A 24,182-nucleotide genomic window follows, 5' to 3' on the forward strand; every position below is an offset into this window, starting at 1 on the left:
TCAAGAGCAACATAAATAGCACACAGCACACTGGATGGCATTGGTAATCATGGTGCTCACTGTAGCTAACGGGAAGTTACAGTGTTAGATTTGATCAAATATTTAATAACCATTATCATATATCAGCTAATATTGTTCTCATCTCTGATAATATAATTTTGGTAGTTAGCAGATCATTTTGTTTGTTTTTTTTTGCAGTTTTTGGCATGAAAAGTGTGAACTCTATAGAGCGCATGCTTTTGTATATTAAATTTGGTTCCTAGAATAAAATAAGCAAAATATAAATTGTGTGAAATTATCATTATTTTCCATTCTGATAAGCATGTTTTGGTCACACAGAATTTTATTACCCTTAATGTGGTTCTCGTTATACGTAACTGTTCCAACCTACTACTTCCTTTCTTGTAAAGCCAAAACATTACACAGTGAGCAGGTTCCTGATATATATGCAGATGAGTATAACCTTATACTTCATTTCAAAGTCACAATACTTTCACATATTTCCAGACAGCACATTTTTTTAGTGCAAGGTTCAGATGTCCAAGAGTACTTAAAAGATTCATAGATGAAAGTATATACTAGGTTTTATATGGTGCTGATATACAAAACTTTTTTCTGATTTACTGAAAAGAAGCCCCTCTGGAATTCACAATTGGACCAAAATGCTTTTACAAGTGTTCATTGCAATTATCTGTTTCTGCACCAGGGTATCAGAAGGTAGGTGGAAATAGAAAGCAAAGTATGATACATTTGGGAAGCAATTGTTAGATTGTGTAATATGTTAATTAATTAACCATCTGTAATCTACTCACTTTGTAAGGAGACAACAATATAACTTAATTAAGAAAAGTTATAGTTTTAGATTAGGAACTGTATAACTTTACTCTTTTGATACTTAAACTTTTTTTTACTATCAGGCACAAATTATCTATCTTTACATAATATAAATAGATATTTCATATTTTTTCTAGACTGGTGTTTAGTAAGAACCACTTAAAATTAAATGGGTCCTATTAATATTTGAATACTATCAAATGAAACAGTGTTTTGCATGTATTAAATATATGTTATAGTGCAGATACAGTATCTTGTGTAAATGGATTGTTCTACTTTTTGTTGTCACAGGTACCAAGGTGACTCAGCCAGCTGTGATAGTTGCTAATAGGCATGGAGAAGCCACACTGATATGTGACTATAGTGTTTTTGGAAAGGTGGAAGAGATACGTTTCAGTCTTCGGAAGAAAACAAAAAAACACATATCAGATATTTGTGTTTTCTCTTTCAACACTAACTATGAACCGATTGCTACTGGAGACAACATCACATGTTTAGGCATACCCACTCCACACAATGTAACCTTTAATATCTCTGGGCTACAAGCGAAGGACACAGGGCTGTATATTTGTAAGATGGAAGTCATGTATCCTCCTCCTTATCAGATTACTGAAGGGAATGCAACTTTTGTTTACATCAGTGGTGAGTGCCTTCTCCTCTGCTTTCCTAATATCTGACACTCGATACAATAAGCATTATTTTATTAACTATTGTCTCTTTTAAACATAGTAGACCAAATAGTATCTTGTATTGGTAAATACAATTGTTGTCTTGTTTATTTCATAGATTTGGCATACCAATGTGCACATGTCATGGAGCCGGTAGAAGACAACATGTACAAATGGCTGATACTCACAATCTTTGTGGTTTTGCTGTTGTATAGTTTAATCGTTACAATCATTCTTCTCTGTAAGGTAAGTAGAACCAGTCGCATGGGAAATGTCCACATGTAGTGTTAACGCTGCGATTCTCTGCAGCAGAATTACCTGTGAAAAATATGCAGTAGATTAGGGTACAAGCAATGTGAATTAGCGCTCTTTCACACAAGCGTGTAAACAGCGACGGCATTTTACGTTTTTACGCCTGCTCCGTATAAGTGCCTGAATGGGCGTTTTTCCGCGACCAGCGTTTTCTCATCCATTCATGAGTGTCTTTTTTTAGCGAAGAATATGCTAAAACCCTCGGGATGCCTTCCAATGACTATATAGAGGCACCTGTAAGGTTTTTGCAGTGTTGGACGCTACATAAAGGCTTCCCCCTCCCTTCTCTTTCTCTGCTCCCATAGGAGTCTATGGGACCCGCTGGCATACACTGGCCAAAAGTTACTTCCAGAAGTATCTTTTGGCTGAGCGTATATGTGCCGGCCGCGTATAAGTTCTAATTTTCACACTGCCGGCGTGTTTACGCGCCGTATATTCGCCCGTGTGAACGGATGCATTAAAAATCAATGCCTCTCATGGGCGCGTATATACGCCCGGGTGTGAAAACGCGCCGAATATGCGCTTGTGTAAAAGAGCCCTTAGATATATACTGTGGAAAAAATGTGTGCACTTCAAGGACTTAAACAGATGAGCAGATTTTGCAATACAGTCGTTCCTGCGCATTTTTTTTGTTCGGTAAGCGAGTGTATTTTGCACAGACTGCATTTGCACACATAGTGGGGGAATCACTTCACCCAAATTGAAATGGCTAATTAGCGTAATGAGATGCCAATGATCGCAGGTATGTGCAGCGTTTTGTGCATTCCCGCTCATGTAGATGTGCGTGTTTGTGCACCTCCCATAGACCTCTATGGGGCTCATTGGTGCGCAAAAACGCATAAGATAGAGCAGGTCCTATTTTTTTAATGCCTGCGAATACAGTGTGCGCAAAAAAAGTGAGAATAAAACCATTCAGACAAGATTTTCCTGTGCACCAAAACAAGCTTATCTGTTTAAGCCCTAAGTCCACATTATATCAATTTATATTTTCAGTGCAGATTTAAACCTTTGCAATACAAAGGTTGAAATCCGCAGCATTTTTGCACCAAAATCCAGATATTCTGCAGTTTTTCCACTGTGGCACCACATTGTGTGGTCACACTATAAAGGAATTATTCACTTGTTTGTTATGGTGGAATGAGCATGCTGGTTGGATATACTGAATAGTGGAATGAGCATACTGGTTGGTTATTCTGAATGGTGGCTGAGCAGATGGCAGGGGTGGTTTAACACCAATGGTGCTAGACCTTCCTATAGCACCTGTCTTGTGTATGCCCCTGACTGACCCCCCTTTTGCGCCATGGCACCAGCTCTTTCAGTGTTAGTTTGAACTGACCTGAGCTTAAGAGACTGTAGCGTTGCTCCGTGGCGTGGACCATCTCCAGCCCAGAGGTAAGCGCACAGAATGGGGAAGCCAAGGTTCTGAGTTAGGGGGACAACATGGTGAGTGACAGCATAGTCGCTCACTGTAGTGCTGTGTTTCTTTTTTTTCTTTAATTTACTGTGCTCTTTTTGTGAGGAGGTAGTGGGTTAAAGGGAGGGATGAAAGTGAATCTTACTTACTTTTTTGGGTGAGAGGCAATTCTGATTTGTGCTATGGGTCTCCGTGGGTTCTATGTATGCCCCTCGCTGCCAGATGCCTAAACGTCAACCCATTTCATTTAGTTTTACCCCAACATAAGTCATTAGATAAGGGCCTTAGAGCACCCATAGATTAAAAAAATTCTTGTTCGATAATGCAAAAGATGGATCTGCAGAAATGCGTCCGGTAAATATGGACAGCTTTAGGGTCGATTTCTCAACAAACTGCAATTACCAAAAGTTCCCCAGTTACTTGGCTAGGAAAGGTATTTGGAGCTCTGATCTAATACTTCTCTAACTCTGGCACTGTAAGCTGTTCATCCATTATGGTGCCCAAAGCACCATAATGCTTTGCTCATTGCATCACCTTTTGTACATTGTGTGTACTTCTATACTTCTTTTTTGACAAACATATTCTATTACTATTTTTAATCAAACTATTTTGTATCTTTCGTTCATATTTTACAGAAAAGGAAAAGAAGATGGGATACTGGACATTATGATCAAATACTACAATCTCACAAGAGTTATCACCCTTATTATGTTCAATTCTGAATTTTTGGGAAGGTTGGAAACCTCAGTTTTACTGTATAGAACATCGCCAATTTTTGCAGTATCTAGTTAAGTTATGTTCCCTTGTGGAACGATTGCTATTTTATAGATCATTTTGGGCATCTTATTGTACCGTATATTTTAGACTGAAGCCACCCATAAACCATGTTGAATACTATAGGGTGTCACAACAGAAATAATCAGAAAGAAGCACACGTGGCGCATGCAAACACAGGCATCCATGTATCAGTGGTTCATAATTAGAGATGAGCGAGCACCAAAATGCTCGGGTGCTCGTTACTCGAGTCGAACTTTCAGTGATGCTCGAGAGTTCGTTTCGAGTAACGAACCCCATTGAAGTCAATGGGTGACTCGAGCATTTTTGTATATGACTGGTGCTCCGCTAAGGTTTTCATTTGTGAAAATCTTAACAAATCACCAAAGTCATGTAAAAAACACAGAAATGGATAGGGCAGGCGAGGAGCAACATGCAGGGCTGCATTTCGGGCTCCGAGGTCTCACTATTAAGCCACAATAGTGGCAAGAGTGAGACCCCCCCCCCCCGCATTGTCAGCATAACGATTGTTCTCCTCTACCACAGCTGTAACAGAGAAGAACGATGTTAGCCCATTGAATTCAATGGAGCCGGCAATACAGCCGGCTCCATTGAAAACAATGGGCTGCCGGCGAGCGCGGGATGAATTTTCGGGAAGGGCTTAAAAATATAAGCCCTTACCTGAAAAGGAAAGATTTTAGTGTAAAAAAGAATTAAAAAGGCAGGCATTCTCTTCAATGGAGCTGCTGCTGCTGCTGCCAGCGACTCCATTGAAGACAATGGTCCGCTGGCACACCTGAATTCTTTTTCAGGGAAGGACTTTACATATAAGCCATTCCCTGGAAATGAATTAAAAGTGATTTAAAAAACAAAAAAAATAGATACTCACCTCCCTTCAGCTGCCAGGGCACAGCCGCATGTTCTCCTGCTGTCCCCTGCACTGTGGTGCTGTCATTCAGCTGAGAGCTGCGCTGAGCCAATCAGAGGCAACACTCACTCACCCATTCATGAATTCATGAATGGGTGTGAGTGAGATCTGCCTCTGATTGGCTCAGCGCTGAGCCAATCAGGGGGCAGGTCTGACTCACACCCCCTTCACACCCACTGCAGGCCAGCCGCGCTGAACTCCATCTGCCGGGACAAGGTGAGTATATATATATTTTTCATTTTTACACATTTCTGGATGAATTGCAGGGAAGGGCTTATATATTTAAGCCCTTCCCGACAATTCATCCCGCGATCGCCAGCAGCCCATTGCTTTCAATGGAGCCCGCTGTATTGCCGGCTCCATTGAATTCAATGGGCTAACATCGTTCTGCCGGGACAAGGTGAGTATATTTATTTTTTATTTTTACACATTTCTGGATGAATTGCAGGGAAGGGCTTATATATTTAAGCCCTTCCCGACAATTTATCCGGCGATCGCCGGCAGCCCATTGCTTTCAATGGAGCCGGCTGTATTGCTGGCTCCATTGAATTCAATGGTCAGTGCTCGTTTAATCGAGACGAGTACCGCGTGGTGCTCGTCTCGAGTAACGAGCATCTCGAGCACCCTAATACTCGAACGAGCATCAAGCTTGGACGAGTATGCTCGCTCATCTCTATTCATAATTAATATGGCCATATAACTAGCAAGATGCCTGAAAACTACAGCTATGCTGTATCATGAGAAAGTAATGATATTGTAAAGCACCCCAAGTGGTTTGAGCCAGTGCTGGCGTAATACTTAGCAGTTATTCTATATACATTACAGCTACTCAACTTTCTATGTGCTTTTCAGCAGATGCTGAATATTAACCTTCTAATCTTCTTATGTATTCGTAAACATGGAATATTGTACTGCTTAACCCAAAGTGAATTACTAGGGTTCTACTATTGAATACCATTTTTGCTTTCTTTTCACTCAATAGAAGCAAAAATCTATTAATAAATATATATGGTGATTGGAGCTCATTTTATTGATAAGCATCTCAAATTCTTCTCTGTAAACATGGAGTTAAAGGCATTCTCTTAGGCCTCATGCAGGCGGCCGAGTTGGATTCCGACTGCAAGATTCTCACAGCAGGACGTGGCTCTGTGCCCCTGCAGTGACTCGCGGCTTATCTGTCCGGCGTCTTCGCTCTGCTCTGTGGATGTGCCATCTGGCGCACAGCCGCACATGCGCAGTGCAGGGCCGGAACGTCAGCTATGACATGGCAGTGTGAGCCTCGCACATGCCGCGGTTTAGTTACTGGGCGATTTTTCCCGTAATCAAAATCGCAGCTGTCTGCATAGGATTGCATAAACCAATGCAATCCTTTGGTAGCATGCAACGGCGGAAATTCCAATCCATACGGATAACAATCCATATGCTGTGCTAAGGTGAATGGACATCAGAGCGTCTTCTGCTTAGCACCCCCCCCCCCCATGAGCCACAATGGAGAGCTGCTCTATACAAGCACCTCCTCTGTTGTCAGATTTGAGCTGTCTTGTAGTACAACATGCATGGCCACCCATTTATCTCCATTGCCTCTATGTAATAGTACATTTGCCTTGCTTCCTCCAGCTTTCCCTAGCAAAGTCAATGGTTTACAGGGGGCACCAGAAGTGGGAAGTAGGTTGATCAGCTGTTTGCCATAAGGGAGCATTCTAAAAAAGTGTTTTTAACTGATGAGACCACCCCTTTGGATGATAAAATTTTGCCTGTTTGCATTTATCAATAAGGGAAGCTTAGGAATTTAATGCATGCTGCTATACATTGAATTAAAAATAAAGCATTATGCAGTAAGCTTCTGAGCGCCCCCTAGTGGCGGCTGCAGCCAGGCAGAATTTTATCATTTAACTCTCTGTAGGAGATTTGGTGCGCTGTATTTGAAAACCTGAGCTTTAACCACTATATATATTAAAAAATTAATCAACACAGAATGTTATATCTAAAATATAATTTTAAACATTAGATGTTCATGTTACGCTTACATTCATTCTTCATAATATATTATTATTATTTATATATATTAAGTTTAAATAAATGACTCGCCAGAAACTATAAAATGACTCGCATGCCTCTAAAAAATGCAGGAAAAGAAGACAGCTCTACTTCATTAGGCTTTAATAGCCATTCAATTTCACGGAAAGGAAGTGAACTGGCTCTGAGCGCACAACAGGCTGATTACATGGCTCTTCAAACATCGCTCATGTGCAAATATGCAAACGCTCGTCTGAAGGAGTGCTTAGGCTAGGTTCACATTGCATTCAAGAACTGATCTAAGGGCGCCTTCACATGGACATATTTGCCTGTGTATTTGCGTGCTCAATACGCAGAGAATGGAACCCATTGATTTCAATGGGTTCATTTTCATTACCTTTTTTGTTCGTGCATTCTGTGCGTGTGAACAAAAATGCAGCGTGCTCTATTTTTGTGCACATTTATACACTAGTGCTCTCCTTAGGAGTCTATGGGAGGTGCCCAAATGCGAACTCAATGCATGCCGAAATGCACATAAAGCTGCTCAATTCCATGAAAAATAGAACACATCTGGACTAGTGATGAGCGAACATACTCGCTAAGGGCAATTGCTCGAGAGAGCATTGCCCTTAGGGAGTACCTGCCCAGCTCGAGAGAAATGGTTCGGCTGCCAGCGGCGGGTAGGGAGCGGTGGGGGAGAGCAGGGACTCTCCCCCCGCCCCCCGCTCCCCCTGCTCACTGCCGCAACTCACCTGTCACCCGCGCCGGCAGCCGAACCTTTTCTCTCGAGCGGGTAGGTACTTGCTAAGGGCAATGCTCGCTCAAGCAATTGCCCTTAGCGAGTATGCTTGCTCATCTCTAATCTGACCTCATTAGGCTAAAGAGCCTTTTCAATCCTGTAATAGGTAGTTTCCTGTGCGAAAAAAGAGGACGTTTAGAAATATCACTGATTTAAATGATCCGAATAAGTATAGTATCCTCTTGTATTCAGAGAAAGTAATATACCGAAGCTAAAGGCTATCAGGTGTCCACAAATATGGTAATCTTTTTAAGTGAATCATAGCATTATTTCTATATGATTAACTATGCAGAGTGTATACCTTTCAGATAAAAATGTTGGTAAGAATTTAGCAGACTGTTCATTTCATTCATGGGAATATGTGACATTATAAAAACATTCTAAAGAGAATTTACAATATATACCACAGATATAAATACTATGTGTTGCAAATATCTCTGGTAACGAGAAAGGGGGGCCATTAAAATAATCACCTGACCCACAAAACAATCAGTTTTTATTGCATTGTGTCAATGTTATGCTCACATACCTCCCAACATTCCTAGCTGGAATAGTATGATACAGTGTGCCCCAACTCCAGTCCTCAGAGACCCCCGACAGGTCATGTTTTCAGGATTTCCTCAATATTGTACAGGTGATGTAATTATTGTTGGTGCCTCAGACATTGCAACAGGGGTTCTTACTATAGGATATCCTGAAAACATGACCTGTTGGGTTTCCCTGAGGACAGGAGTTGGGAAACACTCCTATAATAGATTAGACCAGAAATCCCTCGCTGTGTCATGATGTAAAACCCTTTTTCTGACAGGCTACGCTCTTTGGAACTAAAGCAAGATTACATATTAAAAAGTGGGACTGCTGAGAGGTATATGTGCAAGCCTGTAGTATGTTATGCAAATCTCAACTTGTCTGATTGCTCGAACTAACATCATCGTATATCCTCATGATGCTCTTAGGGATCAGATCCTCGGTCATTCCAGGATTTGCGGTCATAATACAGGCTCAGAAATCTACCTGTGTTATACTTGTGTGAAACTAGCCTCAGGCTGCATGTATGTATATATATATATATATATATATATATATATATATATATACACAAATAGTATATTGCATTCTGTGTTTTCTGTGAAAATACAATGGCAATACTAGTAATAAGCAGATTCTCCCCAAATTATTATGTACACATCTTTTGCTGTATATTACATGTATACTACATGTTACTTTTAAGAAATAAATGCTTATGTAAAAAACAGATGCTTTCTTGTTTTCTTTGAAATAAATCAATTTAATCTATAATTAATTGAAGGGATTTTTTAAAAAGTTTTTTTTTAACCTATAGAATTGCATGGAACTTGCAGACATCGACAATCTCTTATACTTTTTGAGTCACATTCAACTTTGACTGATTGTCAGGAGCCACATGCAAGTGAAATATGTTGACATATTAAATGTGGAGAAACAAAATCATGAACTTTCAAATTATAAATAAATATTTCAGTTTGAGGTCTTATTTACATGAGCGTATATCGGACGGCGTTTTCACGGCCGGCAGATATATGCTTACATCTACTGAACAGTTCCCCCCTTCCTTCCCCCTCACCGGCTCTCTGCCTCTCTCCTCCACTCCAGTGTTTGCAATGGGGGGCGGAACTAAGCTCCACCTGTCCTACCCACTCCCATTGCTAGCTATGGACAAGGGGTGGGAGCTTAGTTTTGCCCCGTCCCACCCACTTCCATTGCAAACTGCTCGAAGGGGAAGAGAGAGACAGAGAGCCGGTGAGGAGGGGGGGGGCGGGGACTGTTCAGATGGAAGCGTATTTTGGGCGGCTGTGAAAACCCGACCGATATACGCTCGTGTAAATAAGCCTTGAAATTGGAAACATTGGTATTACATCACCTGAATTGTCATTGTTCGGTGGATAGGATACATGGGTAGTATGGTTAGTAGATGTCTTATTATAACAGGTGAATATATGTGGTTATAAGTCAGAGCTCCTATAGCGAATCACACAATAGAGGGTTGCAAGCCACATGTGACTTCCATGCCACTAGCTGGGAAACAGTGCTCTGTTGTATGCCATATGTACAGAGCTTTAAGGAGCTGTATGGGACATAATGTGCCTCTCTGCGGTAATTATGGTGACTAATACTACTATACACTTCTCAAATAGGGTTCAACTAATGCTCACTTGTGTGTAAAGACTGTGATATCCCTATACAATCTCCAAATAATTCCACAATTCAGTAGTAATAACACTCAAATTTAGTAATCAAAATGATAACATGCAGTGTCAAAATAATACTGCTACATTGAGTCCATATATTACTGCCATAGTTGTCTCAATTAGCACCATACATTTCGTAACACTTTAACACCCCATAATGTAGTATTGCAACATAGGAAATATACAGGTCCTTCAAATTATCATAATAGTGTGCCGTAGGGATGGCATGGCCACAGGAGCAATGGCCATGCTATTAATTGTGGGTGCAGAATCTATTATACAGCCTACACTCCATTGCAATGGTCAGTAGTGTTTGTGACTCCAATCCCCCCATTTAATTCCCTAGATTCGGTGGTCAATGACACCCAATTTATATGGCAAAACATAAAAAACTATATACATTTGCCATTACCATAATTATACTGACCTGCAACATTACGTTAACAGCTCATTGATATCACATGCTAAACGCTGTAAAAAGGAAAATTTAAAAAACAAAACTCCAAAAACTGAAGAATTGCACTTTGTTTATTTCCTCCCAAAAGTAAAAAAAAAGATCAATACATTATGTGTACCCCAAGATGGTACCATTAAAAAAATAAAACCTATCTCACAAAACACAAGCGCCTTTGCTACTACATCAATAGAAAAATAAAAAAGTTATGACTCTCGAAAGGAAGGCATAACATAATGAAAACAAACAAAAAAATCACTGCATCTTGAAGGTTAAATTCTGCTATGGGTTAAATTATGGGTTTAGTAACACAGTCTGGAGACTCCAAATAATACCCCCTTGATACTCAAACTGCCAACATTTTTTATTGTATCTTATCATAATCATTTTTTGCATAAAATGCTGCCAATAAAAATATAACTTATCCAGCCCAAACAAGCCCTCATGTGGCTATAGCTAAAGAAAAATAAAAAGGTTATGGCTTTTGATGTGTGGAGATGAAAATCCCTTAAAATTGCCATATTATTAAAGGGGTTGTCTGAGATAAAAAGATCTGATACTCACCTCTTTCTGCAAGTCCCCTGCCAGTGGCTCTGTGTCTCCGTGGTGGCGTAATGTTTACAGGCTGCAGTCAGCCTGTGACTACCTATAAACCTACTGCTGTAGCTAATGGCAGAGCTTGTAAGGCAGAATGTCCTCTTTAGGAAATTTGCAGATGATGTAGTTGTAGTAAAATAATATAACTTTATGTTCCTCTCTTTTTTATATTAAATGCTCTTGATTCGTTTTTAATTTTTTAACAACTTTACCAACTTCATAACCACTCACCCCTTTTTTTTCCTCTTTACCCCCTTAATGACACTGCCCTTTTTTTCACATTTTTGTTTTTTCCTCCCCTCTTTAAAAAAATCTTAATTCCTTTATTTATCCATGCTATAGCATTACATCATACTGCAATCTGACAGGAAGTCTATCAAGCTACCCCACAGGGATGGCTTAATAGACAGTCTGCCCAGACAGCCCTGGGGCCTTTCAGAAAGACCCCAGCTGCCATGGCACCCGCACGTCTCCCTGCAATCTCATCGTGGTGGGCTGTACGGGACCCCCAAACATTGTTTGGGGGATTTAAATGCCGCTGTCAGAATTAATAGCAGCAATTAAAGGGTTAATAGCGCTGATCAGCAGCGTGGCTATTGCCTGTGGGTGTCAGCTGTAATAAACAGCTGATGCCTGCACTGTACGAAGAGAGGTCGCCCCGCGATCTCACTTCTTACATACCCCAACGCTCCATGACGTAAATTTACATCCTGGAGCGGGAAGGGGTTAACAACTGTGGTAGTAATGGTCACAGATCACACTTGTTGAGATAAGGTGGGATAACTCTTCATTGCTAGGCTTACATAGACCCTCTTGGCTTGTAACTGTCTCTCCCAACCATGTCAGTCTACTCACTCCACTGAACTGTATTTCCAGGTGTAAGAGTAATCTAGCAGTTGTTTCTGTACATTATTCTCCTAGATAACAGAGTTCACTTAAAAGAACAGGTTGGCTAGAAGCAGTTTGTGGAAGGATGTGTGAAATGAAATGAATGAATATGCAAATGTCAGGGAAGACCTTGTTTATGATTTACAACAAAATGGTGCAGAGAATGCTGCACTTCAGGCCGGCTGTCCATGGGCGTTGCTATACACCGCTGCGAATTTCCATCTAATGATAGGTTCATCGCGGAAAATAGGGGCCAAATCGAGACATGCTGCAATTTTTATACGTGAGCAGAAACTCTGGTGTACATCAGGTTGCGCTTTCCATAGATTATCCTATGGAAAGCGTTAATTGCGTTACCCGCGTGCGGATTATCGCTGCGGATAACGCAATGGAATATCGCCCGTGGATAGCCGGCCTAAGTTACTACAATAGTTGGATGATTATTGTCACTGCTTTGCATTTTTTCTATATAAACTATGCAACTAATAATATTCTTCCAAAGAACTTGGAAACATCACTTGAATGTTTCTCATTGTTTCTTCTCCAATGCATCAAAATAATAATAAGGTATACCTGATTGATAAGGTTAACCTAAATTGAACATATACCTTAATATAGGCTTCTCAGACCTCAGGACAGCCAATCTCTTCTCTTCTATCTGTAGAACACTGAAATACAGGGCCCGTGCATCCAGAATCAGAATTGGTTCCCCTAAGTCTCTCAGTCCCTCTCTTGGGGGAATACTTCTATTTTAGCCTATATCTTACTTAGGCCAGGAGCCAGCTAGCATTGCAACACTGTAGCTTTCACAGCACACCATTTGTGATCACCAGAGCAGCTCCTCACAGCCCCCCCCCCCTTTTTGACAGCACAGAGCTCCACCCCCTTCTTTCTGGACATTTTCTTCTGTGTCCTGCATTGGGCTGTCTTGGCATGCTCAGTACAATTCATCACATTCATCCTTCAGCAATATAGTATATTTCATCCAGATAGATAACCAGACAGACAGCTGACAGACTACAATTGCATATAAGAACAGTGAAATACAGTTTACACAAAAGCTGGAACTAATTATAAACCTACATTTCAGGCATATTTACCCCATTTATAAGCTCCGTAATGCTTATAAATGTCATGGAAGTAAAATATATAAGGAGCTGCAGGAAAAAAAAAAGGTAACCACAGTGCTAACTCAGGAGTGAAGATCTCTCTAGTGAACACCAATAAATTACCTAATAGGGCATATAATACTTCAGGGTGCGGGCAGACGAGCGTAGGCGTATTTACGTTCGCACGAGCGCAACGTATAATCGCCCGAGCGATCGTTTTTCACCGATCACGACCAGAGCTAGAAAGCGTATTTTCGTTTGTTCCTACTTTGCAAACGGTCTTTTCGGCGATCGAATATGCGTTGGCGCGTATTTCGGTCGCATATGTTCCGTTTTTTTTCGAATTGCCGTTTTTACGCGCCGTAAAATCGCTCATGTGAACGAATACATTCGAAACCATTGCCTCAGATGGTCACGTATATACGTTTGGTCGCAAAAACGCACCGTTTATGCGCTCGTCTGCCCGCACCCTCAAATTGTGCTAAATGAGATTATGTTTACTAAGGATGACAGCTAATTCAAGATTAGCAAATTAATAGTGTGGCATGTTAAATATGTGGTTGGTAAAAGTGTGAACAACAGCATTACATTAGCTGATGATAATGGTAGTAATCATTGGTCTATAGTTTCACCTAGGGCGAGTAGTGATACAGTACGTGTAATCAGCTGACCACAACTAACACACTTCGGGTTATGGATCGCTTAAAGCATTCAAGGATGACTAAATAAAGTTTAAAGCTTTATTCTAAAAAGGGTTAGTAGTGCTTAGGTAAAAATATAAACAAGGGAGATATTTACAAGAGGGTAAGGCTCCGTACAAATACACACAAACATGGAAATAAAAAGGAATAAAATAATAGAAAATAGCAGTCTATGAAGTTGTTTCAACCAGTCCCAGAGCAAGGAGCGCACGGAACAGGGGACAGGCCGGCATTTTTATGCCACTCCTGGATCTGACAATTTGGGTAGGAGATCCTCCTTTGCTTTAAAGCCTTTTTTGAGTCACACCTCCACTATCCCCATGTGACATTGTTGATGGCCTGGGTGAGTATATGTGCAGATCTTCCGGATGGACACCCAATTTAACATTTTGGCTATATTCCTCCAGGAGGCCCTCCAATAGTGAAGGTATGGCCGCCATGTTTCATATCATAAATGTACTTACTTGTGGGTTCCAAACATGATATGCGATACATGATTAGCTTAGCATATATGCAATTTGGTTCTGGGAGTCACGCAACAGTGGGAATGAATGCAATGCATCTGTGGTACACTTGTGCTTTCTGAAAATATAATCGCTGTTGGGCTGGGATCTTCGGATGACCCATTGTCCCTGTTATTAATTCCTTGTTTGATTAATAACAGTAGCAATCTCAATGTGGCAAATTCTGGGTTTGTGTGTTGGACACAGGAAGGGAGACAATGGTGGAGGAATACAAACATTTGGCATCCCATTGTAACTTGGTAACTTTCTTATCACCCTAACAAAGGGCTTCCTTTTGTCAATCCCAAAAGGAGCAAGGGACTTCAAATACCCCTCCAGTATAGGTGTGAAAGACAGTGGAATATATATTGATGAGCTCTGTTTTGCAGGAAATACATTCAACTATCTGTCTTTATTTACTCAACTTTCCTTAAACCAGAAGGGTGGCAGATTGACATGGGAGGATGGCGATCTACCAGTATCATTTCATCACAAATACCAGGAAAGCATTCCCTCTAATTTAATGACTTACATATCATTTTTGAGCTCCAGATTGCACAATCACTGTGAGACAATATTGTTACTAAAACCCACCTGTCATGGTGGATATTAAGGGAAGGGAAGTCTCCTCAAGTGGAAGAGGGTGAAAGTTTGGCACAAAAAGTTTCCAGGTGTTGGGTTTGCTAAATGATATTTGAGCTATTGTGACCCACACTCCCCTATTCCAAGAGTAGGCTATTACATAAACCTAAAAATTAAAACAAAGCAAGCAAAGCTACCCATACACCTTAGATTGAAGAACGTTGATAGTTGAACAGCCATTGGATAAATGATTGCCTGGTTAACAATTGCTTTGCAGACAAAGCCATACACAAGAAAAGATCTATCAAATAGGTTTCTTTGGGAGGCATCACTGAGAATATAATAAATGGTTACAGTAAACAATATCAGTAAACCAGGAGAAACAAAAAATAGTGTGTAAATAGCCAAAAATTACCAAACAAATATCAAAAGTCATGAAAACAGTTAACACCTTTATTATGCATAGGACAACAGTTAAAAACATTTAAAGGGCCACTCCGGTGATTTTTAAAAATTCATTTATTATCTAGCTATCCTCTGAGAGGGGGTAGGGCTGGAGAGGTAATCATAGTGATCCCTCTCTAGCCAAGTGAGGGGGCGGGACTAGTGGGGTCCACTCTCCAGCCCTGCTCCCTCTCTTAGCTAGAGAAGAATCACTATGAGAACCCCTCTAGTCCTGCCCCCTTTCAAGCACCGCCCCTCACTCCACTCTCGGAGAAGCCTTCTAGCCCCGCCCCCTATCTCTCTAAATATGGGGAGATATATAAGAGATCCCCTCTTGCTCCATCCCCCTCGCTCTCTTCTCTATGTGGGATTCCTAGGCTGCTTTGCGATCTTCTCCTATTGATTTTAACGGGGCAGGCGCTGATGCCACTGGCCCCATTGAAAACAATGGGCGATGATATCTCAGATGTTTCTCATTGCTGCAAGGCTTGAGTGAACACATCGCACATGAGAATTAAACTGTTAAAAATCATTGGTTTCATAATCATGCGTTTTCACTCACTCTCGCAGCGCAGGAAAGTCTATCGCCAGCGGGTAAAAGCCCTTAAAGAAATAGTACTTGAAGGGCTATATGATATGAGCTCCTTTTACCTCAGGCCTATTACAAAGAATATACAACCTGCTAGAGCTGAAATACAAAGCATACTATATAATATATAGGCAGTAATACTGCATCATTCACTATAGAATGCATTATGGTCAGTGGTGTTGCTATAGGGGTTGCTGCGGTTTTGATTCCATCTCCTTGGTTTCCCTAGTGTTCTCAGGCACTGGATGGATGAGTCAGGATGCAGTCATTGCCGGTACTAGCAGCCGCCATGTGGAGAAATTAAGAATATATAATCTGAAGGTACCAGACAAACTAGAAGACCAGAGGACCACAATTACATCATTGTAGAGTGCACTTGGAGGGAACACTATTACATCATTGCGGAGGGCACTAGAAAGGACCACCATTATATAATTGTGGAGGGCACTAAGAGGTACAGACATTATATAATTGTGGGGCACAGAGGGATAACAATTACATTGAGGGACACTATTACCTTGTTGTGGAATAAATAGAGCATATTACTTTGGTGCACAAAGGGTGTATTATTACTCTGAAGGCATTAATAGGGGCTCTATTAGGTCAGGCTGACATAAGCATATTTGAATTGCATATTATACGCGCAATGTACGCACGTATAACACACAGTTCATCGTGTTAATTCAAATCCATTGATCTTCACTGTCACAATCACACCAGCGTTTTTTATTGCGTATAATATGCGAGTAAAAAAGAAAAGAGCCTATTCTATTTTACCGCATATTACGTGCGAGAGATCCCTATTTTTCTCTCTGGGTGCGTACAAAACACTGTACATACATGACTACATTGCATGCCGCTAGGCGACAGAGCAAGAAATAAAAAAAAAAGAAAACAGGAAGCCTGTTCATGACAGTGTACGTGAGCTATGCCGTCAACCGCAGGCAAAAATCGTAGCGAGACTCAGGTCCACACCGCGGAAAAACGCTGAGTTATATAGGTAGCGTTCTACCACACACTCGTGTAAGCCTGTCTTTACTGTGGGGCATAAAGAGAGAATTATTACTATGTGGAACACAGAAGGGGAATTTTTAATTGTGCATGAGCACAAAGAGGACAGCTGTCCCTTTGTGGGGGCACAAAGGCACTATTTTACTGTGAGGCACAAAGGCATTATTTTTTGATGGGGACAATTATTAAGCTGAGTTGTTGTATCAAAGCCAGTTGTCTTATAGATATGATGACTCTGATACATATATTTTTTAGGGCTGCTGCCGTAGACCTCAATGTGAAATTGTGCCGGAAGAGGGTCCAAGAAGACTCTTGCACCAAGGTCCATCAGACTTCAGCTGCTCCCCCGATTGTGATCCTTTAATTTAGTGAAGGGAAATAAGAAATAGACACACAAAGAATATACAGCCTATTAAAGCTGAGATATGACGCATATAGTGGTATAGATAAACCTCAGATAAATGTCCAAAAGGCGTTACTACATATAGGTAAGTAGGCAAAAATACTGTGCAATCAATACAGAATGCATCCAGCAATACAAAAGATACCCCTATTACCGCATAGCCCTTTAGTTCAGTAAAATAGAACTACAGAGCCTACTGGATAGAGATCAATCTCAGATAAATATCTAAAAGGCGTTTCCATATATAGTGAGCACATCAAGCAATACGAAATACAGTGCAAAATATACTGTTGGTACATTCTGTAGCATGGGTATATTTTGTGCTGTTGGATGCATTCTGAATTGACTGATGCAGTTATTTTGCCTATTTATTCATCTATGGTGAAAACGCCACCACTGCAGCCAAACTAACCGGAGCGCAGCGATGAGGATGGGAGCGGCAGACTGATGGGGGATCAGAGTGGCGAGTTTAACTCGTTTTTAACCTTTTCCTGCCCTCTCCTCATTATATAAATAACTTGGAAAACCCCTTTGACATAACATTAGCTACGTCATGATATTTGACCGTAAATATAAGGAATGTGTCATTTATCTCTTATGCGTATCATGATTGTGCATTTCATGTAAAGGACATGAGAGTTCATTTCAGTAGAAGGACTAGCAACTTCTTGTAAATGACTATATAGGAAGACGCGCTTGACTAAAAACTGCTGATGCTAACGAGAGAGTTATGAGAGTTCTTTCACATACAGGCCCGTGCAGTGGCTTGTAGATAATTTGCATAAGACAACCACCAAATATTAACTAATATTTTCCATGTTGCGAACACAGGACTGAAACTAAAAACACAGCGTTACTTTTTGATGTAGCAGACAAGGTCACTCGTATTAATCATTTTTATCACTGCATCCGATTGTGACATACAAGCTACTTCGCTTATACAAAGGGCATATATAGAATAAGTACACACAATTACGGAGTTTTATCATGTGGCTTCAAACTGTATGTTTTTGTTTAAATGTGTGTGATGCAGTAATGTCACATATCACAGAGGCTGCTGCAGTACCACATAAGGAAAAATGTTTGGTTGGATTTTAGAACTTTAGAAGTATCACCAGTTCAATGTCAAAACAGTGCTTTACATGGCCTAATTATTAGCTGCTTACTATAATCAAAGCCCTAATTCATAATATCATACAATTTAGGGTTCCTGTCCATGGACGAATTTTCAGTGCGTTCTCTGCAGCGATAATCCGACCGCGGGGAATGCAGTGAACACTTTCCATAGCGTTGCTATGGAAAACAGCCCCCTATCTACGAGCGGAGAATCATAGCGATTCTCCACTCGCGGCCGGCAAATCGCAGCATGCTGCGAATTGCTGCGATTCTCCACGCTGAGCCTATCTTTCAGATAGGCTCACGGCGGAGATCTGTCTGCTGGCTCCCACAACGCCTGTGGACAGGCATCCTTAATTGGATTATGAAAATGTAAAAATCAATGCAACAGGATTTCTATAGCAAAAGCATTGAGATATTTGTAGAGTGGGGATTAGGCAGTTGGAAACTATAGGGCAAATTTACTAATATTGTGTAATATTTAGTGCAAACTTAGGCCAGCTGCACACGAACGTGTCTGACTCCGCATGCAGGAGCCCTCAGCGGAATCCGGCTCTGACCCTACCTTCCTGTCATTTCTGTAATGTGGATGACCACAGACGCTCATCACAGGTCATGCACAGTATGGATTTTTTTCTTTTTAATTTGCTTTTTTCTCACGCTGTAGCTAGGCGATGACGTGGGTACCTACAGCCTATCCGCCATATCAATTGCGGATGGGCTTCGGGTCAGATAGCTTTTATTGACAAAATAGAACATGCTGTGATTTTAAATCTGCTCGCGTAAATCACACTTACTATCCGCTCATCTGAGCGGACATGTCAAACTTCTCTTCTTTCAATAGGTGCGGATTACAGCGCATCGTCTGCATGGGTGACGATCACTTATTCCACAATTTAAATCTGGTCCTCAGACTAGACCCTCTTAAAAAGGCTCAAAGGAGTTGCAGACGTCAATCATTAGGCGGAGGTCAGGATGAACAAAAAAACATGTAGCACAGGTTATAGAAAAATGCAGATTTTGAGAGAACAGCAGAAGTTTAAACTGGAACAGTGGAATAAATTTATTACCCTTTATCTTGCTCAACTACTATTAAGCTTTATTTACAAGCAAAATCATGCTTTAAGCCTTTGCAAATGGTAAAATCAGTGATCATATATAACTATTATGTGTTGGCAAACTGACAGGCTTTAGGATTGCATGGCTCCCTCACCAGCCAAAAGCTTGTGTGCCATTCTGACCGATGTGTGGCAAGTGCCTCATGGGAGGCATAAGTGGACTGCTGCTTTGTGAGAAAGGCTAGTGCCCAACCCTAGTGTAAGGAACCTGAAGTAATATTACTCTACCCGCTAAAATTGAACCCAGGGAGAGAAAGAGCTGGAGGATCTTCCAATGAAAGTGTCAGCTCTAACTTTCAGCCTACCACCATTGTCCTCCCTGGTTTACTTCATTGTAGTAAAGAGATAAGTACCAGGTCATATTGACAAAAGTGTCCAAAGTGAATTATACAGCATACGCTTGCTGAATTAATTTGAAGAACTAAGAATTTCTGTGTTGAGCCTGTAACAATCTGATTGTCCCAAGCTCGTATGTTGTAGTGCACATAGGTAGCACATCTTAAAGGGTTGGCAGTGTCTAAGGGTTTAATCAGAGGAATGTGTTTGCGGAGGTTTTTTGCACATGTCTAATTCATGCCTGTAAAACCTGACGAAGTGAACCCATTGATTTCAATGGTTTTGTTCTCACGAATGTGTTTTCCCGATTGGTCTTGCTCTATCTTTGTCTGTGTTATGCAGAAAGCTGCCATAGAAGTCTCTAGCAGGGAGGGGGAGGTAGGTACCCTGCATGAAACGCAGGGAAAAAAAGACAGCTGCCCTGTCATTAAATTGCCATACAGAAAAAGAGTATCACACGCGTGTGAATTGGCATTTTGAGTGCAAAAATTACAGTAATATGTGCGGGCATGCATGTATCAGCCTGTTTAGGGCCATCTCCAAACCTAGTTTATACACAAATACGCTCTGTTGCGGTGAGTGTATTTACTTTGAAGCCTTCAGTTTGTTTTTGCAATGGGTAATCTGCAACATAGCGGGGGTCGCATCGGTGATTACTTGAACGATCTCTTGTGTCTGGGCCTCTTGGGTTTTCCAGTTTGCCTTTACCTACTAATGACCACACAATGGGTTGTTCGTCGCTTCGGTATCCCTATGGCCCCTGAAAAAATGGAAGGCCCTCTATGTGTCTTAATTTTCTAGGCATCAGCATTGACACCTAGAAGATAGAATGTTGCCTACTGGCGGATAAATGAGATTAATTGGGGAAAGCTGTTTTCAGGGCTATGCAACTTAAAAAGAACCCTTTAAGAGAGTTGCAATCCTTGCTAGGCAAGCTTAATTTTGTGTGTCGGATAATTCCTATGGGAAGGATGTTTAGCCATCAGTTATTCGTAGCTAGGGCCTGGATATCTGCACCTCACCATTTTGTTCAGTTGACCAAAGAGCATACGGATAATTTGGAAGACTGGGAGGAAATCCTGGCGCAATATAATGGTCATTCCCAGGTGATAGCGAACGTAATCGATAATTTTGTGAGTTGTATATCAATGCGGCAGGCAGTTCTGTTTTTGAGCTATTTGCTGGGGACAATGGTTCATCGGTCAGTGGCCTGACTCTTAGATTTCCCTGAGTTTAGTTAAAGGGGTTGTCCCGCGCCGAAATGGGTTTTTTTTTTTTTTTGCATAGGCCCCCCCCCCCGTTCAGCGCAGGACAAACCCAAGGGATGTGTTGAAATTAAAAAAAAAAATTTACTTACCCGAATCCCCTCTCTGCAACTTCTTCTTTCTTTTCCTCCAAGATGGCCACCGGGATCTTCACCCACGATGCACCGCGGGTCTTCTCCCATGGTGCACCGTGGGCTCTGTGCGGTCCATTGCCGATTCCAGCCTCCTGATTGGCTGGAATCGGCACACGTGACGGGGCGGAGTTACGCGATGACGTGTAGAAGGGGGCAGAGCCAGAACGCCGCTAGTGCCCGGACCGACCAGAAGGGAGAAGACCCTTCTGCGCAAGCGCGTCTAATCGGGCGATTAGACGCTGAAATTAGACGGAGCCATGGAGACGGGGACGCCAGCAACGGAGTGGGTAAGTGAATAACTTCTGTATGGCTCATATTTAATGCACGATGTATATTACAAAGTGCATTAATATGGCCATACAGAAGTGCTTAACCCCACTTGCTTTCGCGAGACAACCCCTTTAAGAATCTAGTGGTTTTGGTGCTTTTCCCCATTGTAGTGGCGGTGGTGATCTGGGGTGACTTGGTTTGGGATAAAAAAAAAATGTGCTTCAACTGTGATACCCTGGGGGTAGTGCAGGCAATGAATAATCTAACTGCATCCCTGTCCCTGTAGTGCAGATTCTTTGTTACTTGGTGCTGCATTGTCTATCGCTAAATCTGTGGATTGTGCCAGTACATGTGCCGGGGGTGGAGAACGTAATTACAGATTTTCTTCCTCATTTGCAGTGGGAAAGTTTCCATTCACTGGTGCTGGAGGGTATTCCTTGCCCTCCACATCTTTGGAGCTTGGTCGACAATTAGCAGGACATTTGATACTGGCATTGTTATTATCTGATACGTGGGTGGCATATGATGCGGATTGGAGTGCTTAGGAGAGTTGGACAGGGTCATTGGGTGATGTGGATAAATAAAAGGACAGGACCAGGGCTTTGTTATACCTACTGGGGAAAGTGTCGGGGTGGCAGTCTGTCTTTGGCAAAGCTTAATTGCTTGGTGTTGGCTCTGGCGTTTGGTTTTAAATTTCGGGGGTTCAGGGATGTCTGCCAGGCTGTGAAAGGTTTTAGAAGAGGCTGGGTTGTGCAGAATAGGGGGTGTCCGGTTTCCTTTTCTTTACTGCAATGTTTGGGTGAATGGTTTGTTTCGTTCTAGAAGTTTCATTAGTGTTCTTTTGGGCATTCCACATGGGTGAGCTGGTGTCACCCAGCACCAGATCGGTGGGGTGTCTTTTGGAGAATGAAGTTTCGAGGACAGAGTCAAACTTTGACTACATCGGTCAAAAGCAGATTTTTAGGCCAATGGTCAGCGGGTTGAGCTGGGTAGAGTTATGGGATCGGATATGTGCCCGATATGCTGCCTAACAGCCTACAAAGCACTGAGTTCGGGGGGACAGGACCCCTATTACGTCACGAGGATGGGTCATTCCTGTTGCGATACCAATTTATTGTGGTTTTTAAGAGGGTTCTATCCTCTTTGGGTTTGTTCAAAGAACATTCTGGGGCACATTCATTTCATATTAGACCAGCAACTGAGGCGGCAAGGTGGGGTTTGAGTTCATAGGTGGTCAAGTGGATTGGGTGTTGGGAATCATGGCGGTATTTGTTGTATGTTCAACTGCATTTGCTATAATTGTACTTGGGGTTATACTGCGGAGGACAGATTTGTTTTATTTGTCATACCCTATTAGGAGTATAACTGTTGTATTGTTTCATTCTAGCGCGGGAGCTGGTGCTACTTTGTTAATTTGGGCATTCCATTCAGTGACTGGTGGAAAGAGCAAAACTGCATACGGTAGACAGCTTGGAATTTCCAGGAGCAGTTGTTCGTTGGCTTGGTTTCCGAGGTATGATTTGGGGTTGGGTTCTGCCTGAATTTAAGAACGTCACAGGGTTGGACTGGCCCTCCGGTATCTTAGTTCTTCTTGTTGGGGGCAACGATTTGGGGGCCAGACCTTTTACAGAACTCATTAGAGATATTAAATTTGATCTCTTATGTTTGTGGTCTCTTTTTCCTGGGGTAGTCATTGTGTGCTTCAAAATCAAAGCTTGAAAACTTGGCGGGACGTGTGTTCAGTGGAGAGGTTAAACAAGGCCAGAGTGAAGGTTAACAAAACTCTCTCTAATTTTGTTGTCATAAATAAGGGGTGGCCATACGGCATGTAGACTTGGAGTCTGAGGAAGGCAATTATCAGTTGGCGGATGCTATTCAAGGAGGTATGGAGAGGCCATACGGCATGTAGACTTGGAGTCTGAGGAAGACAATTATCAGTTGGAGGATGCTATTCAAGGAGGTATGGAGAGGGCTATGCTGTTATGGGGCACCTCTGAGCCTTGAGGGGTTAAGGTGTGTTCGTGGTGGTGGGTGGGAGGTCGGTGTATAATTGATGGCTGATGAGTCATGTTGAGAATGGCCCCCCTTCGAGGTAGCCAGCATTAGAGGAGAGTGGTGCCCACAAGCCTGAGATGTCAGCTAGGGTAAACATTCTACTCAGTACAGTTATGTGGCTCCAGATGTTTCGGGACTTCAAGGACCTCTACTTATTGGGTCATAGTTAAATTATTTTAGGTTTTTTTTCACTTTCAATTTTTATTTACTTTAGTTTAGCATAGTATCCATAAATGCTGAGCAATTACATTACGATATAATTGTAGCATGACTTAATACAAGTGCCAAACAAGCCATTTTTTAAACAATTAAACAGTTTGTCAATGAATAATAGGTTGCTGTCTGTTAGGATGATATTTCTATATGTGTTAGGGGATTTAGTGGTCTGGCCAGGGCGTCTTTCCTATCTTTATAGGAAAAAAGGAGTGGGGAGGAAGAGGGCCCCACCTCTTGCGGAATTACCACCCAAAACTCAGCATGCAGAGTAGTGTAGTAGTATTTCACATCAAAATTTATAAGGAAATTAAGGATCTGTCATGTTGAGAGAAGAGAATACAATCCACCCATGGGTTTCAGACTCTCTGAAAAGCCTCATGGCGGTCTAACAATATTGGAGTTAGTTTTTCATCCATAA

General features: G+C 41.6%; 1 protein-coding gene across 1 annotated transcript; it reads left to right on the forward strand.

Annotated features, from left to right (window-relative positions):
• The first annotated feature begins 494 nt into the window (after positions 1 to 494).
• Positions 495 to 4,309, forward strand: CTLA4 (cytotoxic T-lymphocyte associated protein 4). The gene is made up of 4 exons (XM_066577430.1): positions 495 to 717; positions 1,126 to 1,476; positions 1,621 to 1,748; positions 3,864 to 4,309. Exons 1-4 carry the CDS (start codon positions 663 to 665, stop codon positions 3,948 to 3,950), a joined length of 621 nt encoding a protein of 206 aa, XP_066433527.1. The 5' UTR covers positions 495 to 662; the 3' UTR covers positions 3,951 to 4,309.
• Positions 4,310 to 24,182: the final 19,873 nt, after the last annotated feature.

This window comes from Eleutherodactylus coqui, chromosome 8, assembly GCF_035609145.1.
Source record: "Eleutherodactylus coqui strain aEleCoq1 chromosome 8, aEleCoq1.hap1, whole genome shotgun sequence".
Lineage (NCBI taxonomy): Eukaryota > Metazoa > Chordata > Amphibia > Anura > Eleutherodactylidae > Eleutherodactylus > Eleutherodactylus coqui.